Source organism: Lepidochelys kempii, chromosome 2 (genome assembly GCF_965140265.1).
Source record: "Lepidochelys kempii isolate rLepKem1 chromosome 2, rLepKem1.hap2, whole genome shotgun sequence".
In the NCBI taxonomy this organism is placed as follows: Eukaryota; Metazoa; Chordata; order Testudines; family Cheloniidae; genus Lepidochelys; species Lepidochelys kempii.
This window is the reverse complement of record NC_133257.1, coordinates 269,454,814-269,480,786: the sequence shown is the minus strand read 5'-3', so window position 1 is coordinate 269,480,786 and position 25,973 is coordinate 269,454,814. Positions and strand designations below refer to the sequence as shown.

The following is a 25,973-nucleotide window of genomic DNA, read 5'->3' as shown; positions in this document are numbered from 1 at the left end:
TCAGGATCTGAATTTGTCACCTAATCTCCTCCCACTGGAGTAGTTCTTCCGCACAATCCCGTTGCAGCCAAGATGGAGGGCTCTGCCGCAGCTAATGAGAGTAGCATCTCCATGTGCCCCAGCTCCTCGCGCAGGTCTGGTTTGATCCCTATGAGCCCCATGGCACCAGCTGGGGTCTTTGAGCTGCTGCTCCGGCCGGTATTTCTCTGTGCGTACTGAGCCGCAGGGCCTGCTGCTAGGAGGCACCATCTGTTTTATCTGTGTATGAATCAATGAAGTGTTGGCTTCTTTCCCGGGGGTGGGAGGAAAAGTTTTTTAACCCCACGGAACGGCCCAGTCCGTATGCCTATGGCCTGAGAGGGAGAGGGCAATTCTCAGCTAGTCGCATACACCTAGTGTGCGGTCCTCCGATGCCATCCTGCAGCTCATCTCTTTTACTCCCTCCCGTGTACCCTCGGAAGGCCCCACTCTGGCCAGAGCTGTCTTGGAAACAGGGTTGCACGTCCAGGGTCAAGAGGCATTTAGTGTTCTACCCGGGGCAGGTAAGTCTACCCGGCCTGGGGGCAGGGGACCAATCCAAGAGCCCCAGCCCCTGGCATCCACATGGCTGCTAGAACAAGGAACTATATAAAACAAAGCAAAAAAAAAAAAAACCAACCCCAAATAAAACCGAGAATTTTCTTCTAACCACTTAACTATCTAGAAAGAAATTCTCCAGCCTCAGCTCACAGGTAAGGAGAACTGTGCAGTATCCAGGCTAGCAGGTTCATGCACCATTACCCCCTAGTGTGTGTCTGGAGCCAGGGAGGGAGGAAAGCCTCGCTGCTACTGTCTTCTCAGGGCCATCCCTGTGGTCTTGGGTTTGAGGAGCCCACTGCTGCAGGAGTGCAGCTGAGTTGGTTGTGGTGGCGTCTATGGACATGTGGCCATGGACCGTTATGCCGTATCCGAGAACTTCCCAGCCCATTTAAAAATTGTAACATGAAGTCTTCAAGGACCAATAGGAAATGCTCTGATAACTGATGATCTGGTCACTTTGGGAATTTTCTTCTCATTTGATTTTTGAAAACCAGTGCTAACAATTGCATGCAGGACACAACTTTTTGCCACCACATCACATGTCTAATTTGCTGACCACCGTCAGACCTGGGTCCATTCCAGCCATTTCTGCTTCCCAGGTGTCTCCTTCCCCACTGAGTATGTGAGATTCTGGTTACTTTCCTTGACATGTACTAACTGCTTTTTTCCAAGTTGATCTTAATTTAGTTATTTCCTGCCCAGGTCTCTAATCCCACTAGGACCCTTGGGATTATTGATGTTAGCAAGTCCTTCCAATTTGGTATCATGTACAGATTTCATTGGTGTGCTGGTCATCTCATCTTTCAGATCACTGACTGAGATGTTAACTAAAACAGGACCTCTCACCAGTTCCTGTAAACCCTGTGAGACACCTCCCTATAACTGGTTACATGGCCATTTCTGATTACTCTTTGTGAAAATACCCCAGTGATGGGAACCATAATAAGAACATAGATAGGTTAGACTGACTGGTCTTCCAGCCGGTTTTCAATCCACACCAATCTGAATGAACTTTTGAAAGGAAATTTTGTGAGTCACAGAATCAAATGTTTGACTAAAATCCAAATATATTTCACATTTCTGATTTATTGCAGTCACTTCACCCACTAATTCACCGTTCTGCCAAAATGCCAGGTGTGTTTATGCAGGAAATTTTATTCTTTTCACAGAGAATCTCCGAATACATCTCATCTTTTCTATATTCGTCTTACAGACCATCAGCACCTCTTAGGGTTAGTTATAGACAACCAATCTGTGTCTTGTGCAACACGAAACACATTCTCTGTGCCTAAGATATTCCTCATAATAATTAACCCAAGCTCATTATTGCTCATGGTTCTGTTCCTTGTGGCTGATCAGTGATTTTTTTTCTGTAATATATGTTTTACTGTTTTTACTAGGCTATGAGTTACAGACCTTAATTGCCAGGATCACTCTCCTTATCACATTAGAAAATCAATACCACATTTAAAGAGAATTCTGTGCTCCATCTTTCTACGGAACAATGGGTCGAGTAGCTTCCATCTCAACACAATTAAATGGTAAGGAACGGACATCAGCAACTCTTAGTGCTGATTTTAATGTTTGTGCATTAAGGACCATATAGTAGACAGGAACTCGAAACTGTAAAGTCAATGAGGCGAAGCCTTTCCTTTACACCTGTCCGTAAACTGCTCAGCATCTGCTGCCATTATGCAAATAATAAATAATAGAAATACATTCTAAGAAAGCCGGCATTCACAGCCTGAGTGTGCGTCATACAAATGGCACAGTTACAGCTCATTCATCTCCCGGGTCACCTTTCAAACCTTCTTTTTCTCGGGCATTTGTCTGGTGTGATGTTTCCCAGCACCCAATTTCATCACCCGACGTCCCAACAGGTAAAGGACTTGTTAGGAATTGCCCATGCATTGGCAGGACACAGAATGGAAACCCTTGTGTCCTCACCCACATGACTTCTACTTCACAGCATGGCACTCTCTGCTTCCATTTGCTCTGGTTGGACTTAAATCTGGAAGAATGAACATCTTAGCATGTGCTTCGAGCTAAGCTTTCTGCTGCCCAGTGGCTGCCAGAACTTGGTCCCATCCCTCGTGTCCAGCAAGGTCATTGATAAATGTCCCACCAAGACCTGCACCTCCAGAAAGTGGTGCATATATGTGGTATTTCTCTACGTGCAAAGGGTGATCTTTGGTAACTAAATTCAGGAAGTCCCCTTCAAACTCCTCCATGAAATAGGCGGGACTGGATGCTTCCTTCCCCACTGGAATACCAGCATTCACTCATGATGAGCGAGAATCTGGATCACAGGGCTCTTCTCTAGGAGACAATCATACATTAACAACATTGTGTTATTGGAGTAATCTCTTTGCTAGTTGTGGCTGGTGGGTTTTTGTATGGTGTATGTTGTGCGTTTGGGTTTGTTGCCCGTCTCAAACTGCCTGTCCCTTGAGGGCATTAGCTTTTTAAATTTAAGACTTCAAGTATACCCAGTAGGGAGGTTAGTGATGCTTGTCATGGGTCCATCCTTGCCAGGATCCCCCAGAAGTTCTTTCACCAACTGTCCTTTTCTGAAGATGCTGGTGTTCTGTTTGCTGCCAGGGGATCCAGCCTTTCCGGCTCAGCTAAACCCAGGGAAAGTTATAGCTTAAAGGTCTTCTCTGCCCCAGCTCTAGCTTTGTTTACACCATCAGCATCAATGTCAAGACAGATGTTTCTTGTGTGAGATAAGTGCCTTAGAAATGGAATCACTTTCCTTTAAAGTGTGCACTTTCTACTCCAAATGCATGTGCGCAGACAGCAAACATAAAGGGCTCGATTGCAAATTCTCCATGGACTTCAATGGGAGCAGGACTGGCTCTGCGAAGCATTCTCTGTGTTTTGAACCAGTTTCTTTGGCCCTGCCTGCCCGAGAGGGACAACATTTTAGACAGAGCTCTTCTGAAATAAAATTGTTTCAGGAAGGCGTGAACACAACTTCCAAATGGATCCCCAGCCCGCTACAGGCTGTGTGACAAACTGGTTGACCTACACGGCTTCCTAGACTAGGATTCTGCCTCATTTAATTAATTGATGTTTACAAGTACCTGCAAGTCTAGGACACTACGTAAATTGTGCATGATGCTTATCACTGTTACCTAGTTGGCTAGTAAAATGGTTTATGGCAAGTTCTACCCAGTCTACACAACTGAGACCCAATCCAGTGTTCACTGAAGTCAACAGAAAGATTCCCATTGATTGGATCAGGTCCTTAGAGAGACCGGGAAGGCCCAGACGTCCTGACGCCTCTCTGGGAAGCATTCTGTTTCAGAATGGCTCTGGCTAATGCCCTATACCTGGGGCGTAGCCGGGGCCTTTAACTGGTGTATGGATATGGGCTGTCGTGTGGATCCTTGGCATGCTCTGAGATACGTTGCCTCTGTTACCCGTATTCAGTGCGCACTGGCTGGCTCTGCCTGGTGTGGATTCTCTCGTGGGCGGTGAGATGCGCCCACTGGCTGTAGCTCTCTCCACATTCGGCGCATATGTAGAGGCTCCCGGCTTTGTGGCCCCGCTGGTGGCTCACCAGGTGGTTCCTCTGCTTGAAGCGCTCCCCACAGTCCCCGCAGGTGTGGGAGGTCTCCCCTCTGTGGGTTCGCTGGTGTACCTTCAGGCTGTACTTCTGGGTGTAGCTGTTCCCGCACTCCCCGCAGGTGTAGGGCGTCTCCCCGCTGTGGGTCCGCTGGTGCTTGTTGAGGTTCTTCCTCTCGGTGAAGCTCCTCCCGCACAGGGGGCACTGGAAGGGCCGCTCCCCGGTGTGCAGGCGCTGGTGGACGCGGAGCCCCTGCTTGGCACCGAAGCTCTTCTGGCACTGGGCGCACTGGTAGGGCCGCTCCTGGGTGTGGGTGTGCTGGTGGGTGGCCAGGAAGCGCTGCTCCCGGAAGCACTTCCCGCACTCGGGGCATCGGTGCGGCTTCTCCTTCAGGTGGCTCCTCTCGTGCGACACCAGGTTGCCCTTCTGCCGGAAGCTCTTCCCACACTCGCTGCAGGTGAAGGGCTTCTCCCCTGTGTGGATGCTCTCGTGTTTCTTCAGCGCCTGCTTCTCCACAAAGCTGCGGCCGCACTGGGCGCAGGTGTGCGGCTTGGCGCCGGTGTGCACCGCCTGGTGCTGCAGGAGGCTATGCCGCCACCGGAAGCTCTTCTCGCACGCGGGGCAGGCGTGCAGCTTGCCGCCCGTGTGGATCTGCTGGTGCTTGATCAGGCTGGTGCTCCAGGTGAAGCTTTTCCCGCAGTGAGCGCATTTGTGCGGCCTCTCGCCTGTGTGGATTCGCCGGTGCTCTCGGAGGATCTTCTCCTGGCCAAAGCCTTTCCCACACTCGCTGCATTTATAGGGCTTCTCATCCCCACAGAGAACCTGGGCAGCTTGGAACATGGTGTTGCTGTTCGTGGCCCACATACAGGGTATTATCTACTAGAGCTGGCTGAACGATGGGTCATTGCGATCGGCCTGTGCTGGGGATTCAGCCCTTTCTCCTCGGCCGGAGCATCTTTGCAATGTGCATGTGTTCACCAGCGGGTTTGTGCTAATAAATCTCAGTCTATGGGTTGTCCACAAGTTATTTACTATTCGTTATTCGTGGGGGTTTGACTGATCACCTCGGTCCCATGGGATTGTTTCTGCTCCCTGACTGGATGGCTGAAATGTTTAAACTAAAAAAATAATGAATAGTAAATAATGAAAAATGTGTTTCCCCGGATGAAGATTTGGACAGGTAATCACTGGAGTTAAAATTCATGAAACTCTGGCGGTGCGCAGACATTTTCACAAATACCCGATGGTTATTCAAATACTGGTGAATAGCAAAGAATGTGACTGCAGGAATAACATGGAACCAAATTAATAGCTTCCAGTCTCCAAAATATGTTTCGTATCATTCAACCAGCTCTGTTAATTCTGTGAAGACTCCATGAGTTTTTCCCCCAAACGGACATGTTTTTTTTTCTGTGGTGTCTAATGGGTGTGATTATTGTATGTGTACCAGATCTGTGTGCACGGCACCGGGAATCTTAAAAACGCTGCTGAGTTTGTTGAAACTTCTTTCACCAGCAGTGAATGTATCTGGCTTGTTTTCTGCTGGCTTCCTCTTCTTTCTCAGTCTCCTCCAGCTGTTTCAGCTTCTCTCATTATCACTGCTCCAGAAACCAGCTCTTTGTGTCTTTCTCTCGGAAACTCCCGTTCCTCCAGTTGCTTTATATTTTTATGGTGTTTCTCTTCTCTAGTTTCCACTCGTGGACCTTTTACCCACTGTAATGAAAATGGAAAAAGCAAATTATTTTGTTGCTAGCAATGGCGCTATCGTCAAATGCAAAAATAATCCAGAAAACTCTTATTCACAGGGGGGTCTCCAAAATTTTTGATTCTTCACTGTTGTTGCTACATTGAAAGTGCTGCCTCTCGGGTGTAATGTTTGAGAGTCTGTGGTAATTTGGACCAATGGGTATAGAGATTTCCCTTGTGTCGTATTTCAGACACCTCTCACTGTCACCTCTTCAATTAACCGACCAAACCTCTTAAAGCAAAAGCAGTGGCTTCCTACAGTGTACACACGTGTTTATAGCTTGGAACATGCATGCTCATGGTAAGTTCACTTTTAGCCCCATTACATGCTGTGGCATTAAAAGCCATGGCAGAGCCAGGGGTGAGCTGGAGCCGGTTCGCACCGGTTCGCGCGAACTGGTTGTTAAATTCTGAACCAGTTTTAGAACCGGCTGTTAACCCGCTTCCCTGCAGGGGGCGCTGAGGCTTTGCTGGGCTCTGGCGGGAAGTGATGTGATTCCTCCTCCGGCCACCGGGGGCGCTGCACTGCGGGAGCGACGTGGGCTGCCCCCCCGGCCCTGGGGCTCCCGCTGCTGCCTGGGGGGTCCCCGGCTGCTCTGCTGGGCCGGGGCTGCGTCCTCCTGCTCGGGCTGCTCCCCGCGAGCCCCCACCACCCTGCCCGCAGCCAGCCCCGCCGCACGCACTCCCTGCCCTGCCCGCAGCCAGCCCCTGCCACCTGCACCCCCTGCCCTGCCCACAGCCTGTCCCTGCCCCCAGCCAGCTCCTGCCCTGCCTGCAGCCAGTCCCCGTCTCCAACCACTCTCGCACCCCCTGCCTGCAGCCAGCCCCTGCCTCCAGCCATCCCCTGCCCTGCCTTCAGCAACCCCCTGCCGCACCCCCTGCCCTGCCTGCAGCCAGCTGCTGCCGCACGCACCCCCTGCCCAGCCTGCAGCCAGCCCGTCTCCAGCCACTCCTGCACCCCCTGCCCTGCCCGCAGCCAGCCCCTGCCCCCAGCCAGCCCCTGCCCTGCCTGCAGCCAACCCCTGTCTCCAGCCACCCCCTGCCCTGCCTGCAGCCAGCCCATCTCCAGCCACCCCCTGCCCTGCCTGCAGCCAACCCCTGCCTCCAGCCACCCCCGCACCCCATGCCTGCAGCCAGACCCTGTCTCCAGCCAGCCCCTGCTGCACCCCCTGTACCCCCTGCCCGCACCAGCCCCTGTATCCAGCCACCCCTGCACCCCCTGACTCCAGTCACCCCCTGCCCTGCCTCCAGCCAGCCACTGCCGCACGCCCTGCCTGCAGCCAGCCCCTGCCTCCAGCCACCCCCACACCCCCTGCCTGCAGCCAGCCCCCGTCTCCAGCCACCCCCTGCCCTGCCTGCAGCCAGCCCCCGTCTCCAGCCACCCCCTGCCCTGCCTGCAGCCAGCCCCTGCCACACACCCAGCCCCCCTGCCCGCACCAGCCCCTGTCTCCAGCTACCCCTGCACCTCCTGCCTGCAGCCAGCCCCTGCCGCACCCCCGCCCTGCCCGCAGCCAGCCCCTGCCACACCCTCTGCCGCGCCCGCACCAGCCCCTGCCGCACCCCCTGCCCTGCTCACAGCCAGCCCCTGTCACATAGAATCATAGAATATCAGGGTTGGAAGGGACCTCAGGAGGTCATCTAGTCCAACCCCCTGTTCAAATCAGGACCAATCCCCAATTAAATCATCCCAGCCAAGGCTTTGTCAAGCCTGACCTTAAAATCTTTTAAGGAAGGAGATTCCACCACCTCCCTAGGCAACACATTCCAGTGCTTCACCACCCTCCTAGTGAAAAAGTTTTTTCTAATATCCAACCTAAACCTCCCCCACTGCAACTTGAGACCATTACTCCTTGTCCTGTCCTCTTCCACCACTGAGAATAGTCTAGAACCATCCTCTCTGGAACCACCTCTCAGTTAGTTGAAAGCAGCTATCAAATCCCCCCTCATTCTTCTCTTCTGCAGACTAAACAATCCCAGTTCCCTCAGCCTCTCCTCATAAGTCATGTGTTCCAGACCCCTAATCATTTTTGTTGCCCTGCGCTGGACTCTTTCCAATTTATCCACATCCTTCTTGTAGTGTGGGGCCCAAAACTGGACACAGTACTCCAGATGAGGCCTCACCAATGAGGAATAGAGGGGAACGATCACGTCCCTCGATCTGCTGGCAATGCCCCTACTTATACATCCCAAAATGCCATTGGCCTTCTTGGCAACAAGGGCACACTGCTGACTCATATCCAGCTTCTCGTCCACTGTCACCCCTAGGTCCTTTTCTGCAGAACTGCTGCCTAGCCATTCGGTCCCTAGTCTGTAGCTGTGCATTGGGTTCTTCCGTCCTAAGTGCAGGACCCTGCACTTATCCTTATTGAACCTCATCAGATTTCTTTTGGCCCAATCCTCCAATTTGTCTAGGTCCCTCTGTATCCTATCCCTGCCCTCCAGCATATCTACCACTCCTCCCAGTTTAGTATCATCCGCAAATTTGCTGAGAGTGCAATCCACACCATCCTCCAGATCATTTATGAAGATATTGAACAAAACCGGCCCCAGGACCGACCCCTGGGGCACTCCACTTGACACTGGCTGCCAACTAGACATGGAGCCATTGATCACTACCCGTTGAGCCTGACAATCTAGCCAGCTTTCTACCCACCTTATAGTGCATTCATCCAGCCCATACTTCTTTAACTTGCTGACAAGAATACTGTGGGAGACCGTGTCAAAAGCTTTGCTAAAGTCAAGAAACAATACATCCACTGCTTTCCTTTCATCCACAGAACCAGTAATCTCATCATAGAGGCGATTAGATTAGTCAGGCATGACCTTCCCTTGGTGAATCCATGCTGACTGTTCCTGATCACTTCCCTCTCATGTAAGTGCTTCAGGATTGATTCTTTGAGGACCTGCTCCATGATTTTTCCGGGGACTGAAGTGAGGCTGACTGGCCTGTAGTTCCCAGGATCCTCCTTCTTCCCTTTTTTAAAGATTGGCACTACATTAGCCTTTTTCCAGTCATCCGGGACTTCCCCCGTTCACCACGAGTTTTCAAAGATAATGGCCAATGGCTCTGCAATCACAGCTGCCAGTTCCTTTAGCACTCTCGGATGCAACTCGTCCGGCCCCATGGACTTGTGCACGTCCAGCTTTTCTAAATAGTCCCTAACCACCTCTTTCTCCTCAGAGGGCTGGCCATCTCTTCCCCATTTTGTGATGCCCTGCGCAGCAGTCTGGGAGCTGACCTTGTTAGTGAAGACAGAGGCAAAAAAAGCATTGAGTACATTAGCTTTTTCCACATCCTCTGTCACTAGGTTACCTCCCTCATTCAGTAAGGGGCCCACACTTTCCTTGGCTTTCTTCTTGTTGCCAACATACCTGAAGAAACCCTTCTTGTTACTCTTAACATCTCTCGCTAGCTGCAGCTCCAGGTGTGATTTGGCCCTCCTGATTTCATTCCTACATGCCCGAGCAATATTTTTATACTCTTCCCTGGTCATATGTCCAACCTTCCACTTCTTGTAAGCTTCTTTTTTATGTTTAAGATCCGCTAGGATTTCACCGTTAAGCCAAGCTGGTCGCCTGCCATATTTACTATTCTTTCGACACATCGGGATGGTTTGTCCCTGTAACCTCAACAGGGATACCTTGAAATATAGCCAGCTCTCCTGGACTCCTTTCCCCTTCATGTTAGCCCCCCAGGGGATCCTATCCATCCGTTCCCTGAGGGAGTCGAAGTCTGCTTTCCTGAAGTCCAGGGTCCGTATCCTGCTGCTTACCTTTCTTCCCTGTGTCAGGATCCTGAACTCAACCAACTCATGGTCACTGCCTCCCAGATTCCCATCCACTTTTGCTTCCCCCACTAATTCTACTCGGTTTGTGAGCAGCAGGTCAAGAAAAGCGCCCCCCCTAGTTGGCTCCTCCAGCACTTGCGCCAGGAAATTGTCCCCTACGCTTTCCAAAAACTTCCTGGATTGTCTGTGCACCGCTGTATTGCTCTCCCAGCAGGTATCAGGAAAATTAAAGTCACCCATGAGAACCAGGGCGTGCGATCTAGTAGCTTCCACAAGCTGCCAGAAGAAAGCCTCATCCACCTCATCCCCCTGGTCCGGTGGGCTATAGCAGACTCCCACCACTACATCACTCTTGTTGCTCACACTTCTAAACTTAATCCAGAGACACTCCGGTTTTTCTGCAGTTTCGTACCGGAGCTCTGAGCAGTCATACTGTTCCCTTACATACAGTGCAACTCCCCCACCTTTTCTGCCCTGCCTGTCCTTCCTGAACAGTTTATAACCATCCATGACAGTACTCGAGTCATGTGAGTTATCCCACCAAGTCTCTGTTATTCCAATCACGTCATAATTCCTTGATATCACCAGGACCTCCAGTTCTCCCTGCTTGTTTCCAAGGCTTTGTGCATTCGTATATAAGCACTTGAGATAACCGCACCCCCTGCCCTGCCCGCAGACAGGCCCTGCTGCACCCCCTGCCCTGCCGGCAGCTAACCCCTGCCTCCAGCCACCCCCGCACCCCTGCCCGCAGCCAGCCTCTGCCTCTGCCGCACCCCTGCCCTGCCGTACCAGCCCCGCCGCACCCCCTGCCCTGCCTACAGCCAGCCCCTGTCTCCAGCCAGCCCTGCACCCCCCTACCCTGCCTGCAGTCAGCCCCTGCCCTGTCGCTAGCCAGCCCTGCACCCCCTTGCCTGCAGCCAACCCCCCACCCTCCTGTCTCCAGCCAGCTCCGCACCCCCTGCCTCCAGCTAGCCCTGCCCCACGCCCCTGTCTGCAGCTGGCCCCACATCCACTGGTGCCCTGCAGTTCCCAGGGCAGTAACCCTGCACACCTGCTTCAATGAGTGGGGAAGGGAGCAGCTGGGACCCACACTTGTGCACACCCTAGGGTGACCAGACAGCAAGTGTGAAAAATCAGGACAGGGGTTGGGGGGTAATAGGAGCCTATATAAGAAAAAGACCCCAAAACCGGGACTGTCCCTATAAAATCGGGACATCTGGTCACCCTAGCACATGCCCAGGGCGTGGCGGGGCCCCACACATGTGAAACAAGCTCATTGCTAGGTCAGGCCCATCTTTTTAAAAAGGAACTTTCGACAGGGTTAACACACACCCGTATTTCCCCGGACATTTTTTAAATTTTAAAAATTCCTCCCGGGAAAATACGGACGTAGGGTAACCCTGTTGGTACAAAAAAATACATACTGGGGCACATCCCTTAAATCAGAACTTTTTATAGGGAACCAGTTGTTAAGATTTTGGCAGCTCATCACTGGGCAGAGCCCAAAAAGCATCACACTATGGTTAGGATAAAAATTTCTTGTTTAGTATTTCCCAAGACAAGGAGGCCTTGACATCCCCGATCTCTCCCTCAAACGCCCGCTGCATCTTGGAGAACACAAATGCCAGGCAGTGCTGGCATCAGCAGCTAGGGTTGCCCACCCTCCTGGATTGGCCAGGAGTCCACCGGAATCGGCCTCAATCTCCCGGCGGCTATTGAAAGCTATCCGGGAGATTTTAATAGGCCAACAGTCCGGTGGGCGGCACAGCGGGACTAAGGCAGGCTCCCTACCTGCCCTGGTCCCGTGCGGCTCCTGGAAGTGGCCGGCATGTCCAGCTCCTAGGTGCAGGGGTGGCCAGGGGGTCTCTGTGTGGTGTCCCCGCCCCGAGCGCAGACTCCATAGCTCCCATTGGCCAGGAACTTCAGCCAAGGGGAGCTGCAGGGGCAGTGCGCAGAGCCACCTGGTTGCCTCTGAGCCTAGGAGCCAGATATGCTGGCCACTTCCGGGAGCTGCCCTAGATAAGCACTGCCCGGCTGGAGCCTGCACCCTTCATCCCCTCCTGCACCCCAACCCCCTGCCGGCCCCAGCCGTGAGCCCCCTCCTGCATCCAAACTCCCATCTGGAGCCCACATCCCTCACCCCCTCCTGCACCCCAACCCCCTGCCCCAGCCCTGAGCCCCCTCCTGACCCCAAATCCCTCCCAGAGCTCACACCCCTCACCCCCTCCTGCACTCCAGACCTCAGCTTCCTCCTGCATCCAAACTCCCGCACAGAGCCTGCACCCCCTCCTGCACCCCAACTTCTTGCCCCAGCCCTGAGCCCCTCCCACACTCCAAACCCCTCAGCCCCAGCCCAGAGCCCGCACCCCAACTCCCTGTTCCAGCCTGGTGAAAGTGAGTGAGGGTGGGGGGGAGAGCGAGCAACGGAGGGGGGGATGGACTGAGCGGGGGGTGGGGCCTCAGAGAAGGGACGGGGCAGGAGCATGGCCTTGGGGGAGGAGTGGGGCAGGGTCAGGGGCAGGGCAAGGATGTTTGGGTTTGTGTGATTAGACGGTTGGCCCCTTGTGTTGTATACAGATATTTGTCAGTGATGTTTCCATTGCCTGGAGTAGCAAACAACCTATATAGGTAGCAAAATTCTGTGTGCTCAGGTGTGTGGGATAAAAGCCAGCTGCTTAGATACATGACTGCTTGTGAAAGGCGCCTGCCTGACATCTCCAGAGACTGAAACCCTGGGTTCACCCAGTGACGGGTGCAGCAGCGGGCTCCGCTTCCCACGGGGGCCAGCCCACGTGCCTTAGCTATAAACGACCGGGAATCTGCCTGCGGCAGGGGACTCGCTGTGATCTATTCCAGCGGTTCTCAGCCAGGGGGACGTGTACCCCTGGGGGGACGCAGGGGTCTTCCAGGGGCCACATCAGCTCATCTAGACATTTGCCTGGTTTTATAGCAGGTTACATAGAAAGCACTAGCGAAGACGTCATACAGGCAATGACTGGTTTATACTGCTCTGCACACTATTCACTGAAATGTAAGGACAGTAATATATTGCAATGGATGTATTTGATAATCGTATGGTAACAATGAGCACGTCAGCAACGTTTCCGTAACAGCGTGGCTGTGGCAATTCCGTATTTTTATGTCTGATTTTGTGAGCATGTTGTTTTCAAGTGAGGTGAAACTTGGGGGTACGCCAGACAAATCAGACTCCTGCAAGGGACACAGTCGTGTGGGAAGGTTGAGAGCCACTGTTCGGTCTACAGTGGCTCTGTTGCGATGGGTGTGACGAAGTGGGACTGTTCTTAATGTTTCCTCTGAGTAGTGTGGGGGTGCCTCAGTTTCCCCTAGGCAGTTCTTAAGTCTCTAGGGGGTGGGGTAAGGGTGTATGATCATTGCAGAGCCCTAGAGGGCAGGTGTCTGCAGGGGTCTGGACACAGAGAATGGCCAACACCCTGTTTCCTGGCCACTGATGCCCTGGGCCCTTCCCCCCTGCAAGGTGAGAGCTAAAGGGCTGGAGAACAAAGGAATCAGGTGACCTCCTGGCCCGGGAAAGGGACAAAGCCCAGAGGAGGAGGGGCTGGAAGGAGTTTCAGTTTGGGGCTGGCTGGGACATGGAGTGAAGTGCAGACGGGGTTGTCTGGCTCACTGGCCCCTAAAATGGACGCAGCTGAGGGGTCCGGTTCTCTGCACCTACAAGCTTTGTGTTAGACCATGTTCCTGTCATCTAATAAACTTCTGTGTTACTGGCTGGCTGAGAGTCCCGTCTGACTGCAGAGTTGAGGGGCAGGACCCTCTGGCTTCCCCAGAATCCCGCCTGGGCGGACTGGCTGTGGGAAGCGCACGGAGGGGCAGAGGATGCTGAATGCTCCGAGGTCAGACCCAGGAAGGTGGAAGCTGGGTGAGCTGTGTGTCCTGCAGACAGGCTGCGCCCAGAAGGGAGACTTCCCCAGAGTCCTGCCTGGCTTCATGGGGAGCAGTTCCAGAGCATCGCCCGGGGACTCTGTGACCGTGGGCCAGTTGTGATGGTAGGCTTGGGGAGGAGAACCCCATCGCCATCCTGTAGGAACTGCACTGGGATCCCCAGAATGTATAACAGCTAGTCCGGCAAACAGCCTCAGATGGCAGCAACCTTCAGTCACCGCCACCTTGGTCTGGATTTGACTAGCAACCTAGAGCTAAAACATGTCTACAGCCCAGTTACCCATCCCTGCGCCACCCAGTGCCCGCAGAAAGCTCTCCTGGAATGCAGCTGTTCCCTTAAAGGCAGGTTACATGTGGAAGAGATTTTAAATTTCTGAGCAGCTCAGTTCCCTAGACAGAGCTCGTTGTTCAGTCCTCTGTGTCATCATGGTCCAGGTGCAAACACAAGAAAGTCAGTGTCCTACCTGAGCTGAAATCTCACCAGGTGTTTTCCTGTCCGGTTCCCTGATGACGCTGTGATTATAACCGCTGTGAGTTCCCAGATCTCTCCTCTCTTCAGGGTTAGGAGAGCCTGTTTCCACTCCTGCCTCTTGCAGTGTCTGACTGTCCTAAGGCTACAGTGAGTGCAAGGGTAGAACAAAGGGACCGAGCGAGCGGGAGGGATGTTGGGGCCTAGGGGAGGGGAAGGCTGGGAGGTAAGGGAAGGCAGATCTATGGAAGGGATATTCCCAGAGTGAGCCATTCAGACCATCCTTAGCGCGGCGCCAGATGCTCTGAGCTCCATCCCTCGCTATGCAGTCGGGGCTGGCTTGCACAGCACCACTTCCTGGGGGGAATTGCTGTAGTTTCCTGTTCTTTCTCTTGGTCGCTGATGTAAAAAATAAACTACATTTCCCAGCAGCCCTGAGGTGGGCACTAGGTGCGGAGATCTGGGGCAGCTGCTGCGGCCTGTGTCAGCTTCTGGTCCACGCCAAGTGCCTGCTCAGGGCTGAGCAGGATGCTTGGGGGTACCAGCCTGTGGCTTAGTTCAGCACACGTCACACAAGGGGGCACAACTGTAAAGGACATGCAGAGATCAGTTTAATATAGGAGCGGAGCATCAGGACTATTTCAGAGCTGGGGCGGCCTGCTTCAGATCGAGTGTTGTTCCGGAAATGTTGAAACAACCTTGTCAAAGCACTTTGTTTCCACCGTATTCAAATATCATATCATAATGTAATATAATATGAATATATGATATATGATATATGATATATGATATATATATGATATATATATGATATATGATATATGATATATATATGATATATAATATATGATATAATATATGAATAATATAGTTTATATGATTGAGACAAAGCGCTAGGACTTAATCAAAACAAAATGTTTGGATACTGTTTAATTGAAATGTTCGATGAAATCAATATGCTCATTTAGTTGAATCAACAGTTTCGAACTGACAGTTGTCCAGCTGGAAAATTTCAGACCAGTTCCAGTTTGTATGTTGTTTCCCCCCATTAGTCAGTACACGTTTATGGCTTTTTTTCCTGCGTGACTGGCCTTGTGTGTTTTGATTTCATTTCAGATTGAAGATTTTCCCACACTCAGAGCTCTTGAATGGTTTCTCTTCCATTTGGATAATCCACAGAGTGAGGAATCTGATTGCGTCTTCAGTTCTGCAGTATATTTATGTTGTTCTTCTCTGGTCTGGTCTCTCTGCCTAGAATTATGAAGCTTTTGGCTCTTTGTCTTGGATTCTTTGCTGAAATCGATTTATTTGGTTTGATATTTGATGTGATTCCTCTTATTTTTCACTTTGCATTGGCTCTCCTACGACAGCTCTGCGAACCTCTCTCATATCTATTGCAGACTGTATCTTCTTTCAGTTGTTCTCTCAAGTTTTATGCTGATTTTTGTTTTGTTTTCCATTCAACACGGCATCATCTGCTGTACTAAAAAGAAAAGATCATTAGTAAGAAACAAGCTCTCTCTCCTAACAAATAATTGGATTAATAATAGGTCCCCAAGAGTCCATTCTGCCTGAGTTAGTTAGTATCAACCCATGCAGTATGGTGAATAAGTTATGACTCAGCATTAATACACAACAAGGTGGATTTTATTGGTCTTTTAAGACAGTACTTGGCTCAGGTACATGGCGTTTGAATGCCTGTAACCAGCTGTGTTGTGCATTAACAGGCCGATACAGCAACCCCCATGGAGTGGCAGCTACTACAAACATTGTTAATTTAAAAAAATCTATTTACGTATGACACTTTCTCTCTACTAAAGCGGCAGAGAGTCCTGTGGCACCTGACAGACAAACAGACGTACTGGAGCATGAGCTCTCATGGGTGAATCCCCACTTCGTCGGCTGCATGGCATGTATTCACCCACGGAAGCTCCTGCTCCAAGACGTCTGTTAGTCTATCAGGTGCCACAGGACTCTCTGCCGCTCTTACAGATCCAGACTAACACGGCCGCCCCTCTGATACTTTCTCTCTACTGTTTTTGAGCTTGTGAACTCTGGCCCTGCTGGTTTTCCAGGTTTGTTGAATCAGGAGCTTTCTGTGCTCTTGATTTTACCTTTCTAACAGAGGAACTATTCTGAAAACAACTGTCTCGGAGCTGCTGCTGACGCACAGACTCTGAAGGGCTGGTCAAAGTAGCTTTCCCCATCCCAGCCCACCACAGTGGCTTTGTCTAACCTCATAAATAACCCCAATTCAGCCACCGGCATTGCTGTAAAGATGCTGGCCCCTAAGCATGTACAGGGAGATACAAGGATTTACACCATTTGAACTAATGAGGATTTTACCCCTATTTTGAAACAAAGTCCAATGGGCCCACTCCCATAATTAAAGTTTCTCTGGCTTGGAGCGAAAGGGACAAGGATTGCCCGAGGTTCAGGGGCTGGGATTCAAACACATGCCACCCGCCCAGCAAATGAGCCAAAACTCCACTCCCAGGCACATTGGTGTAAGCCTGGAGTCACTCTGGTGCCGTGAGTGGGGTTACTCTGGATTTACACTGCTATCACAGAGAGCAGAACTGGGCCCAGTGTGCCCAATTCCTACAGTTGCAAAATCTGGTGCAGCCCCACGTGTGACACTGGGGACCGATCGTCACTGATTCCAAGTCAGGGTACCCTCCAAGCAGGGGGAGCAGGTGTGGGAGAGGCAGGAACTGGAGGGGAGCCAGGGGTGTTTGGGGAGCCAATAGGGAGGAGGTACTGAGAGGAGCCAGGGGCTGCTGAGGTGTGGGGAGCGTGGAAGAGGGATTTGTGGTGATTTTGCTGAGCGGTTGTGGACCAGCAAGGGGCAGTGTGACTGTGAGGAGTTAGAAGGGGTGTCTGGGGACCCCAGCAGGAGCGTGGAGTATCGCAGCTGGTTGGCACAGGGCTGTATCAGACCGCTCCGGCTGTTAGAGTCATATGGGCTTGCAGCACTGGCCTGGTTAGAGATGCCCCCGGGGCACTGCCAGGGAGCCGGGCTGGTGTCACAGCAATCCCAGGGGGTGATGGTTACAGCTTGTTGGTGGTGGGGGGAGGAAAGATGAGCTTGGAGGTTTCCAGGGCAGTGGCAGCCTGGCAATGGCTGTGTGTGTTGAGAGGGAGAGGCAGTGTCTTAGGGGGCAGTGGGAACCAGGCATCTGTTGAGGGAGTGGGGGATCTGGGGCAGCCTCCCTCATTCTTAAACCATGATTTGAGGACTTCAATGGCTCAGACATAGGTTAGGGGTTTGTTACAGGAGTGGGTGGGTGAGATTCTGTGGCCTGCGTTGTGCAGGGGGTCAGACTTGATGATCATAACGGTCCCTTCTGACCTTAAAGTCTATGATTCTGCCCCTGCCCCATTTTCTCCCCCTTCGCCAGCCCTCTTCTCTTCCCTCCCTTGATCCCCAGGTCCCCCACTGCTTATCATCTTCCACTACCATTGCTACACCTCCTCCCCAAGGGCCGGCGAGCGGGGTGTCAGAGAACGCCAAGAGGCAAGGAGACCACTGGGCTGCCTCCAATCCAGGGCCAGGTGCCCCAGAGCAGGAACTGCAGCTGCTGCCCACGGCCCGGCTGAGTGTGCGAGGGTCCCGCCAGGCTGCGGCTGACATGGCACGGTGCCCAGCGCACGAGTGTCACAGAAGGGGCCTGAGCCTTGGCAGCCCCGGGTTCCAGTCTCGCTCCCACCAGTGTTTCAATGTCAGCCCGTCCGTGCAGTTAATCCAGAGCAAGGGCCCATCTGAGTTAGAAACACAGGGCCAGCAGTTTCCCTCCAAAACGAGGAGACGTTGTTGCAGTTAGACAGGATGGGAAACCCCAAGTCAGAGGGAGTTTTATATTTGTATTTGAAAATTAGATAGAAAACAGAGGCGATTTTATATAAATACTTAATAATTAGAGAGGAGAGGCAAAGCATGAGTGGATTTTATACCAACATTTGAGAACTGGGGAGAACATGGGAAAAATTTGAGGCTTTTAAAATCAAATTTTGATATTTAGTGACAAGGGGCAATATGCAAAGGCAGTTTTAAATAATTCTTCAATAACTGAGAGAGAGGGAACATTTCAGGGGGTTTTATGTCAATATTTGAAAATTGGATGAAAAATGGCATAATCTGAGGAGATTTTAATCACAGTTCAGTAATCTGATGGAAACTGGTGCAGGGTGAGGAGATTCTGTATCAATATTAAATAATTAGAAAGACCAAATGGGAAATCTAAGGGTATTCAATAAAATTTTGAAGAGAAGAAGCAACATCTGAAGCGGTTTTACAGTAGTATAGAATTAAAAGGGCCAAAATCTGAGGAAATTTTCTATCAGTATTTGAGAATTGGATAATGGCAAAAATCTAAAATACCATTTATATTGATATTTGATAATGAGAGAAACGGATCAAAATCTGAGGGGATTTTATGTCCATATTTGATAAAAGCAAACATTTGGAGTGATTTTGTAGCAGTGTTTGATTATCAAAGACGAAAGGGTGGAAATTTGAGGGGATTTTATATCCATATTTGATAAATACATGTGAGGTCATACAGCTAGGAACAAAGAATGCAGGTGTGAGGGGGTACACATGCCCCATGCTGGCTGGAGAGCCTTAACGAGCTGCTGCGGGCCCATTCAGCCCTGCAATAGGTGTGGGACTAGCAGGGGGAAATTACCAGGGGGAGATCCCAGCTCAGCTGTGAACTGGCTGGGAGGAAGAGCAGACCTCCAGCTCTCCGTCTGTGAGCCAGAGAAGTCTGGCTAGGGCCAGGTAGGAGAAGTCTGACGAGGGAGCGCGCCTGCCAGAGCCTCCCCGAGGAGAAGCAGACCTGACGGGGGATGATTGTTTGGTTTGCTACCAGTGACTTTGCTGCATAACACTGTTGCTGGTGGTGCCCTGCTGGAAAGGGGTGACAGCTAACTCAACCCCTTTTGTCTTTTGCGCCTGACTGGGGATGCAGCAGTGGGCCACAGCAAGCCATAGCAACAGACTGCGGGCTGTACCCGGGAAAGCGGTGACCCTGAAAAAACATAGGGGTCAGCTGAGCAAACAACTAACCATCAGCTCCTGGTGCGATGGTGTGGCAAACAAAAGGGCTGTGTGATCCTTCGATAAACAGGGGAGCAGTGAGTAGAAGTAGAGAGGTAATTTTTACCTCTGTGCACAGCATTGGTGAGACCGGTACTGGACTACTGTGTCCAATTTTGGTACTGACATTTTAAAAAGGATGTTCAAAAATTGGAGAAGGTGCAGAAAAGAACCATAAAAATGGTTCTCAGCGGCTAGAGAAAATGCCTTCACACAAGAGTGTTAAAGAGCTCAGTCTGTTTAATTTATCACAAAGAAGACGGAGAGCTGACTTGGTTACAGCCTGGAAGTACCCTTCTGGGGAGAAAACACTGGGTACTAGCAGGCTCGGCTCTTTAATCCAGCAGCGAAAGTCATCACAAGAACTAATGGCTGGAAGCGGAAGCCAGACAAATTAAAATGAGAAATGAGACATGCATTTTTAACACTAGAACAAATTACCCAGGGAAGTGGTGGATTTCGCCATTCTTTGATACTTCAAATCAGGATGGTCTGTCTTCCCTGAAAACATGCTTAAGCTCAGTTCAGGAGTAACTGGGTGAAATTCTCTCGCCTACCGTATACAGGGGATCAGACTAGATGATTGAATGGTTCCTATTGCCCTTAAAACCGATTAATCTTTTCTCTGATGCTGGGATTGTTCTACAATAGATACATCTCAATGAGCCCTTTAATAGCCCTTTTGTTTAAATGACTCACCCCAAACTATTGTTCACCCTGTTCTTTGCTGGGACAGTTAAAAATTCATCCCTTTGTTTCTGTTCCTCTTCCCAGGCTCAAATGAGGTTTCTAGTCTCAGAAAGGAAAAAAATATGTTTACAAATTAGGGCCCTGATCCTTCAAACACTTACAAAAGTGTTTGGCTTTAACCAGGTGAATCGTCCCCCTGACTGCAAAGGGGTGGCTCACGTGCTAAGGGTTAAACATGAGTATGTTCCCAGGATCAGGGCCTAGAATGACAGGAGACGCCACGTCATGTCACAGCTGTGCCCATCATGGACACAGAAGCCCTAAACCTTCTCACTCGCCTCACTCCTGGATGACAAGAATTCCCTGAATGGAACTCGACCAAGCACTTGGCCTGCGGAGCACTGATCCATGTTCCAGTAGGGTGAACTAGGCACATAATATGTTGCTCTCTGTGGAATCTCATTTTAGCAATTTTCGCTCATGTATAGTTGGGAAAGCATAATCCCAACTCTACATATAAAATAATGGGGTCTAAATTAGCTGTTACCACTCAAGAAAGAGATCTTGGAGTCATTGTGGAGAGTTCTCTGAAAACATTCACTCAATGTGCAGCGACAGTCAAAAAAGCGAACAGAATGCTGGGAATCATTAAGAAAGGGATAGATAATAGGACAGAAAATATCGTATTGCTTCTATATAAATCCATGGTTCGCCCACATCTTGAATACTGTGTGCAGATGTGGTCGCCTCATCTCAAAAAAGATATATCGGAATTGGAAAAAGTTCAGAAAAGGGCAACAAAAATGATTAGGGGTATGGAACGGATTCCATATGAGGCGAGATTAATAAAACTGGGACTTTTCAGCTTGGAAAAGAGACGGCTAAGGGGAGATATGATTAAGGTCTATAAAATCATGACTGGTGTAGAGAAAGTAGATAAGGAAGTGTTGTTTACAACTTCTCATAACACAAGAACTAGGGGTCATCAAATGAAATTAATAGGCAGCAGGTTTAAAACAAATAGAAGGAAGTATTTCTTCAAACAACACACAGTCAACCTGTGGAACTCCTTGCCAGAGGATGTTGTGAAGGCCAAGACCATAATAGGGTTCAAAAAAGAACTAGATAAATTCCTGGAGGACAGGTCCATCGATGGCTATTAGCCAGGATGGGCAGGGATGGTGTCCCTAGCCTCAGTTTGTCAGAAGCTGGGAATGAGCAACAGGGGATGGATCACTTGATGATTCCCTGTTCCGTTCATTCCCTTTGGGGCACCTGGCACTGGCCACTGTTGGAAGACAGGATACTGGGCTAGATGGACCTTTGGTCTGACCCAGTAGAGCCATTCTTATGTTATGTTATTCCCCTTGCTTTTCCATAAAACACAACACCAGAAGGAATTGAATTCAGTATCTTTGGGGAAAAAACATAAGGCAGAACTTTCCATGGGGAACAGATGGTGTTTTTAAAAGGATGGGCTGGAAAGTCATGCAAATGGAAACATTCTGGGGCAAACCAGGAAACTCCTGAATAAACAAGAAAGGAAAACAGAGGCTGTTAATTGGAAACCTGATCAACAACTGTGTGTAAACCTGATGGTTATTCTGGAGAATAACAAAATGACCATCATATAACTACATACAATGCAGCAGATAGCCATCGTGTTTCATGAAATACTTTAACAAAATGATACCCATTCTCTCTGCTAGAAATTCTGCAGGGGCAGAGAGGACTCATTAGTGACACTCTATCCAGCTCCATGTGTCTATTCTAACAGCACACTTCTTGCTACTCAGATTTCCACATAATGCACACAGCGCCTCTCCTCCGGAGAGTCATCTGTCCTACTAAGATTAGATTTATTGCTGAAACTGTCTAGTAATTATCACACCTAGAGAATTCCTCTCCTGCGTGGATGATTCTCTGCCACTTACCATCCTAGTGGCTTCACAATGAAGCTTTCCTATTCACCTCTGGGTATATTATGATTTATTATTTGTGTTACCAGAGTGCCTACGACCCTCGCTATGGACCAGGGCTCTATGTGGTAGGCACTGTACAAACTCAGAACAAAAGCATATCATCTAAATGGGTAAAGTCTTGATTTTCCTGGTCTTTCCTTAGTCATCTGCTCCACGAAGCTGTACCATGCTCAGTTCTGTTGATGGTCTCTCATCCATGTGTTCTGAGACGGTCTGTGCGAAGCCCTCACCGGCACTCGCTGCAGGTCAGCGGGCCCGCCCCAGCGTGGGCCTGCCCGTGGGTGGTGAGGTGCGCCCACTGGCTGTAGCTCTTCCCGCACTCGGTGCATATGTAGAGGCTGCCTGCGGCATGGGTCCTCTGGTGACTCACCAGGTGGTTGTTCTGCTTGAAGGTCTTCCCGCAGTCCTTGCAGCGATAGGGCCTGTCCCCCACGTGGCTCTCCTGGTGCTTCAGCAGGTTGGGCTTCTTCCTGAAGAACCTGTCACACTGGGTGCACTTGTAGAGCTTCTCCTCCCGGTGGGTGCGCAGGTGGCTGACGAGGTGGTTCTGCTGCTTGAAGCCTTTCTGGCACTCGGGGCACTTGTAGGGCGTCTCGCCGGTGTGCACCCGCTGGTGGGTTTTCAGGTTGTGCTTGTGGCTGAAGCGCGTGCCGCACTCGGGGCAGGCGTACGGCGTCTCCCCCGTGTGCGTCTTCTGGTGCTTCCGCAGGCGCTGCTTCTCGCTGAAGCGCTTCCCGCACTCGGCGCACTGATGGGGAGTCTGGCCGGTGTGGGTCCACTGGTGCTTCCGCAGGTTGTTCTTCTGCCGGAAGCTCTTCCCGCACTCGGCGCACGTGTGCGGTTTCTCTCCGGTGTGGATGCTCTGGTGGGCTTTGAGGATTTTCTTCTGCCGGAAGCACTTCTCGCACTCGGTGCACTTGTACGGCCTGTCGTCCAGGTCAGGGCTCTGCGGGGCTTTGAGCATCTTCCTTCCCCTCCGGCTTACGGCACAGGAAAGGTATTTCTAGTATTAAACATTGATACTGCAATGGCACCTAGGGGCCTTAACCTGGTCAGGGCCCCATTGTGCTAGGGGCTGTACAGATGCATAGGGTTTCTGTCTAGTGGGGGCTGCATTAGGAAGATTCTGCTCTGGGAATCTCTCCCCACATCACATAGTCTCCATAGTCTAATATCAGCAAGTGTGCTGGGTCTTCTTTCACCAGGAGTGGATTTCTCTCCTAGGTTACTCTTTGGTTTCAGATTTCACCAGTTCCTGCAGCTTGTCCCATTCTCACAGCCCTAGAAACCATTCTCATCGTGTCTTTCTGAGGCTGTTCCCTGCAGTTCAATGTATTCTGTATGCTGCTGCTTCTTTTTGTTCATGGATCCTTCGGGTACTGGGGAAGAAAGATATTCTGGAGGTTACTGTGATGCAATACAATTGTCCCAACATGAAGCATATATATCTTCATAAGCCTGAAAACATGAGACCTCCCACTGCTGAAGTGAGTGAGAATGAAACTGGAATAATTTGAGCCTAGTTTTGCAATTGTTGCTTGCCCAGAATGAAAGTCAACTGGGGGAGAGGAGCAGTGGGAATGCAATCTCGGGCTTCTTACATCGCACTTTAGCAGTTTCAAATGGGGCTCTGCCAGTAGCACTGCAGGACTGGGCCCGTTAGGAAAGCGTGCTGTTACACACCATCATCGGAGACCCAAACGCGGATCTGACACCACCGCAAAGCAGTCTCGGGTGCCAGTGGAGCCCCTCTTTCAGCAGGGGGAGAGGGTGCTGCTATTCGGGTTATTTTCTTACAACAAGGGGGGAATTAAGGCCAGAGCTTTATTCTAAATCAATTCACTATAAAGTGAACGATATACTTAATTCTCCACCTGGGCTTTTTCTTGAATAACGGCTTACATCTCCCTGGGGGCAACAGGGGCAGAAAGTGTTCCTCTTGCTAGAAGAACTGAACCTGTCATTAAATTGGTGTGTCTGAGGGCCAAGCCCCTCAGCAATACAATAAAATAGAATAATTGTCATACAGACACCAAAGGCCAGCTCCGTTGGTGTCAGCCAGCTCCCTTTGCTGGGCAGAAATGTTTAGCAAGAATGTCTCTGGCCCTAGCAAAAATTCTTGACCCGGTTTTTCCAGTCACTTAGACCTGTTTTACAGCAGTGAGGTCAGTGGGGCTGCTCCTTATTTGCACTGCAGGAAGTGAGAGGTGAATCAGACCCTCTGAGTGCTAATCCTAGGCCAAACTCACAGAGGTGCTCAGGACCGGCACTGAATTCAGTGGGTGTTGGGGGTGCTCAGTGCCTCTGCAGAACTGAAGCCATAATAAACTCTGCTCTGAATTCCACGCTTGTAAACCTAGAGTAACTCCATTGACATCAGTGGGGTTACTCACGATTTACATGGGTGTAAACAAGAGCAGGATTTGACTCATCACTTTGTGTTTTACAGCTTCTAAATTCTCTAAAACTAGCACAGGTCATGGTGTGGTCTCAGTGCGAATTGGGCGATTTCTTTTGAAAGCAGGGCAGGGGATTTACTCCAAGTTTGCACGGCAGAACTGAGCCCGCAGTCTGATCCTGACTAGTTATTAGCCATCACGTGGGCAGCAGATGCTTAAACAAATTTCTCTAGGCTGCCCTGATTTTTACTGCAGAGACTGTAGTACATTTGGATGCAGTGATGCTTGGTCCTGCTCTAACAACACCCACAGCAAGACTCCCATTGATCTGAATGAAAGCTGGATTAGCCCCAAGATCACGGTAAGATTCCTACCTGAGCAGAAACCTCTCCAGGCGTTTCCTTGCTTCTCCTTCCTCTGGCCAGACTGGGTTTCTCAGCAGAGAAATGGAAAATAAGGAAGGCTCCAGACCATGCTCTGACAGGGTTCAGTTCTCTTAGCATTCCTCATGCCTGCTTGCTCTCTGCTCTCACTGCAGCTCATCATGGCTGCAAACTCAGCCTCAGGCCACCAGCTTGTGTGCAGCTCAGTAAAGTACCAGGGGAAGCTGCACAGCAAACAGAAACGCAGCTGAGCTGGGGGGGGGGGGGGGATTAGTCCCTGCTTGGAGAGCAAATAGAGGCTAGATTTAGAGCATAATCCACAGAGGTTTTGCTCGGGGAAGGACCGGGCTCTGGTCTCCCTTGTTGCTGTGTTTAATTCGCCCAGCCTGCTCTGTTGGGAGAGCTGCTCTCTTGCAGGGTATTCCTGGGAGTTGTAGTCCTTCCTGGAAGGATTTACTGGTGCAGAGGATGGTTGGGATTTCTGGTTTTGTTTCCTCCGCGCAGGCCGATCAGAGTGTATCGCACTGGTATAACACAGACCATAGCGTGCTGGATGCTCGGGGCCATAGAATCATAGAATCATAGAATATCAGGGTTGGAAGGGACCCCAGAAGGTCATCTAGTCCAACCCCCTGCTCAAAGCAGGACCAATTCCCAGTTAAATCATCCCAGCCAGGGCTTTGTCAAGCCTGACCTTAAAAACCTCTAAGGAAGGAGATTCTACCACCACCCTAGGTAACGCATTCCAGTGCTTCACTACCCTCCTAGTGAAAAAGTTTTTCCTAATATCCAATCTAAACCTCCCCCACTGCAACTTGAGACCATTACTCCTCGTTCTGTCATCTGTCATCTGTGGATCCGCCAGATCCACACCTGGTGTCAATGAAATACCCGGCCCAATGGTAGGTCATGGCACTGTGCACTGACGAGGCTTCTTAAAATAAGGGATTAAAAATTAAAACCCAGACAATGTGGCTGCCTGTCTCACTGAAACGGGTTCCAGCTGTTTGGGGCTGCAGCCTCCCTGCCTCCTATAATCAGACTTGGCTGTGGGCACTCTGAAATGAACAGGTCAGCTAGACAGAGAATGGACGGGGGGCGTGTTATTAGGCTGGTCTGATAAAAGTGAATATAATGTGCTGTGGCCAAAATGAGCCGGTTCCTGCAGTGTGGTGAGCCAGTCGCTGCTCCCGAGGCCCATCGGTAAGTGAAATGGAGAGAACACCATGCTGCCTCCTGAGATCCCAGAAAGTACAAACCCCGAGTGTTCAAAACACATAAGCCAGGTCCTCCAAAGGATGCGACTGCCTTAAAAATCATGACAGGTGTCAGAGTAGCAGCCGT

The 25,973-nt window shown here is 50.7% G+C and overlaps 1 protein-coding gene across 1 annotated transcript; it reads right to left on the bottom strand.

Annotated features, from left to right (window-relative positions):
* Window positions 1–1,661: 1,661 nt before the first annotated feature.
* Window positions 1,662–25,021, bottom strand: LOC140906203 (uncharacterized). Its single transcript, XM_073329695.1, has 4 exons — window positions 24,621–25,021; window positions 22,078–23,226; window positions 21,382–21,391; window positions 1,662–5,026 (listed from the first exon to the last, which is right to left on the bottom strand). Exons 2-4 carry the CDS (start codon window positions 22,809–22,811, stop codon window positions 4,001–4,003), a joined length of 1,770 nt encoding a protein of 589 aa, XP_073185796.1. The 5' UTR covers window positions 22,812–23,226; window positions 24,621–25,021; the 3' UTR covers window positions 1,662–4,000.
* Window positions 25,022–25,973: the final 952 nt, after the last annotated feature.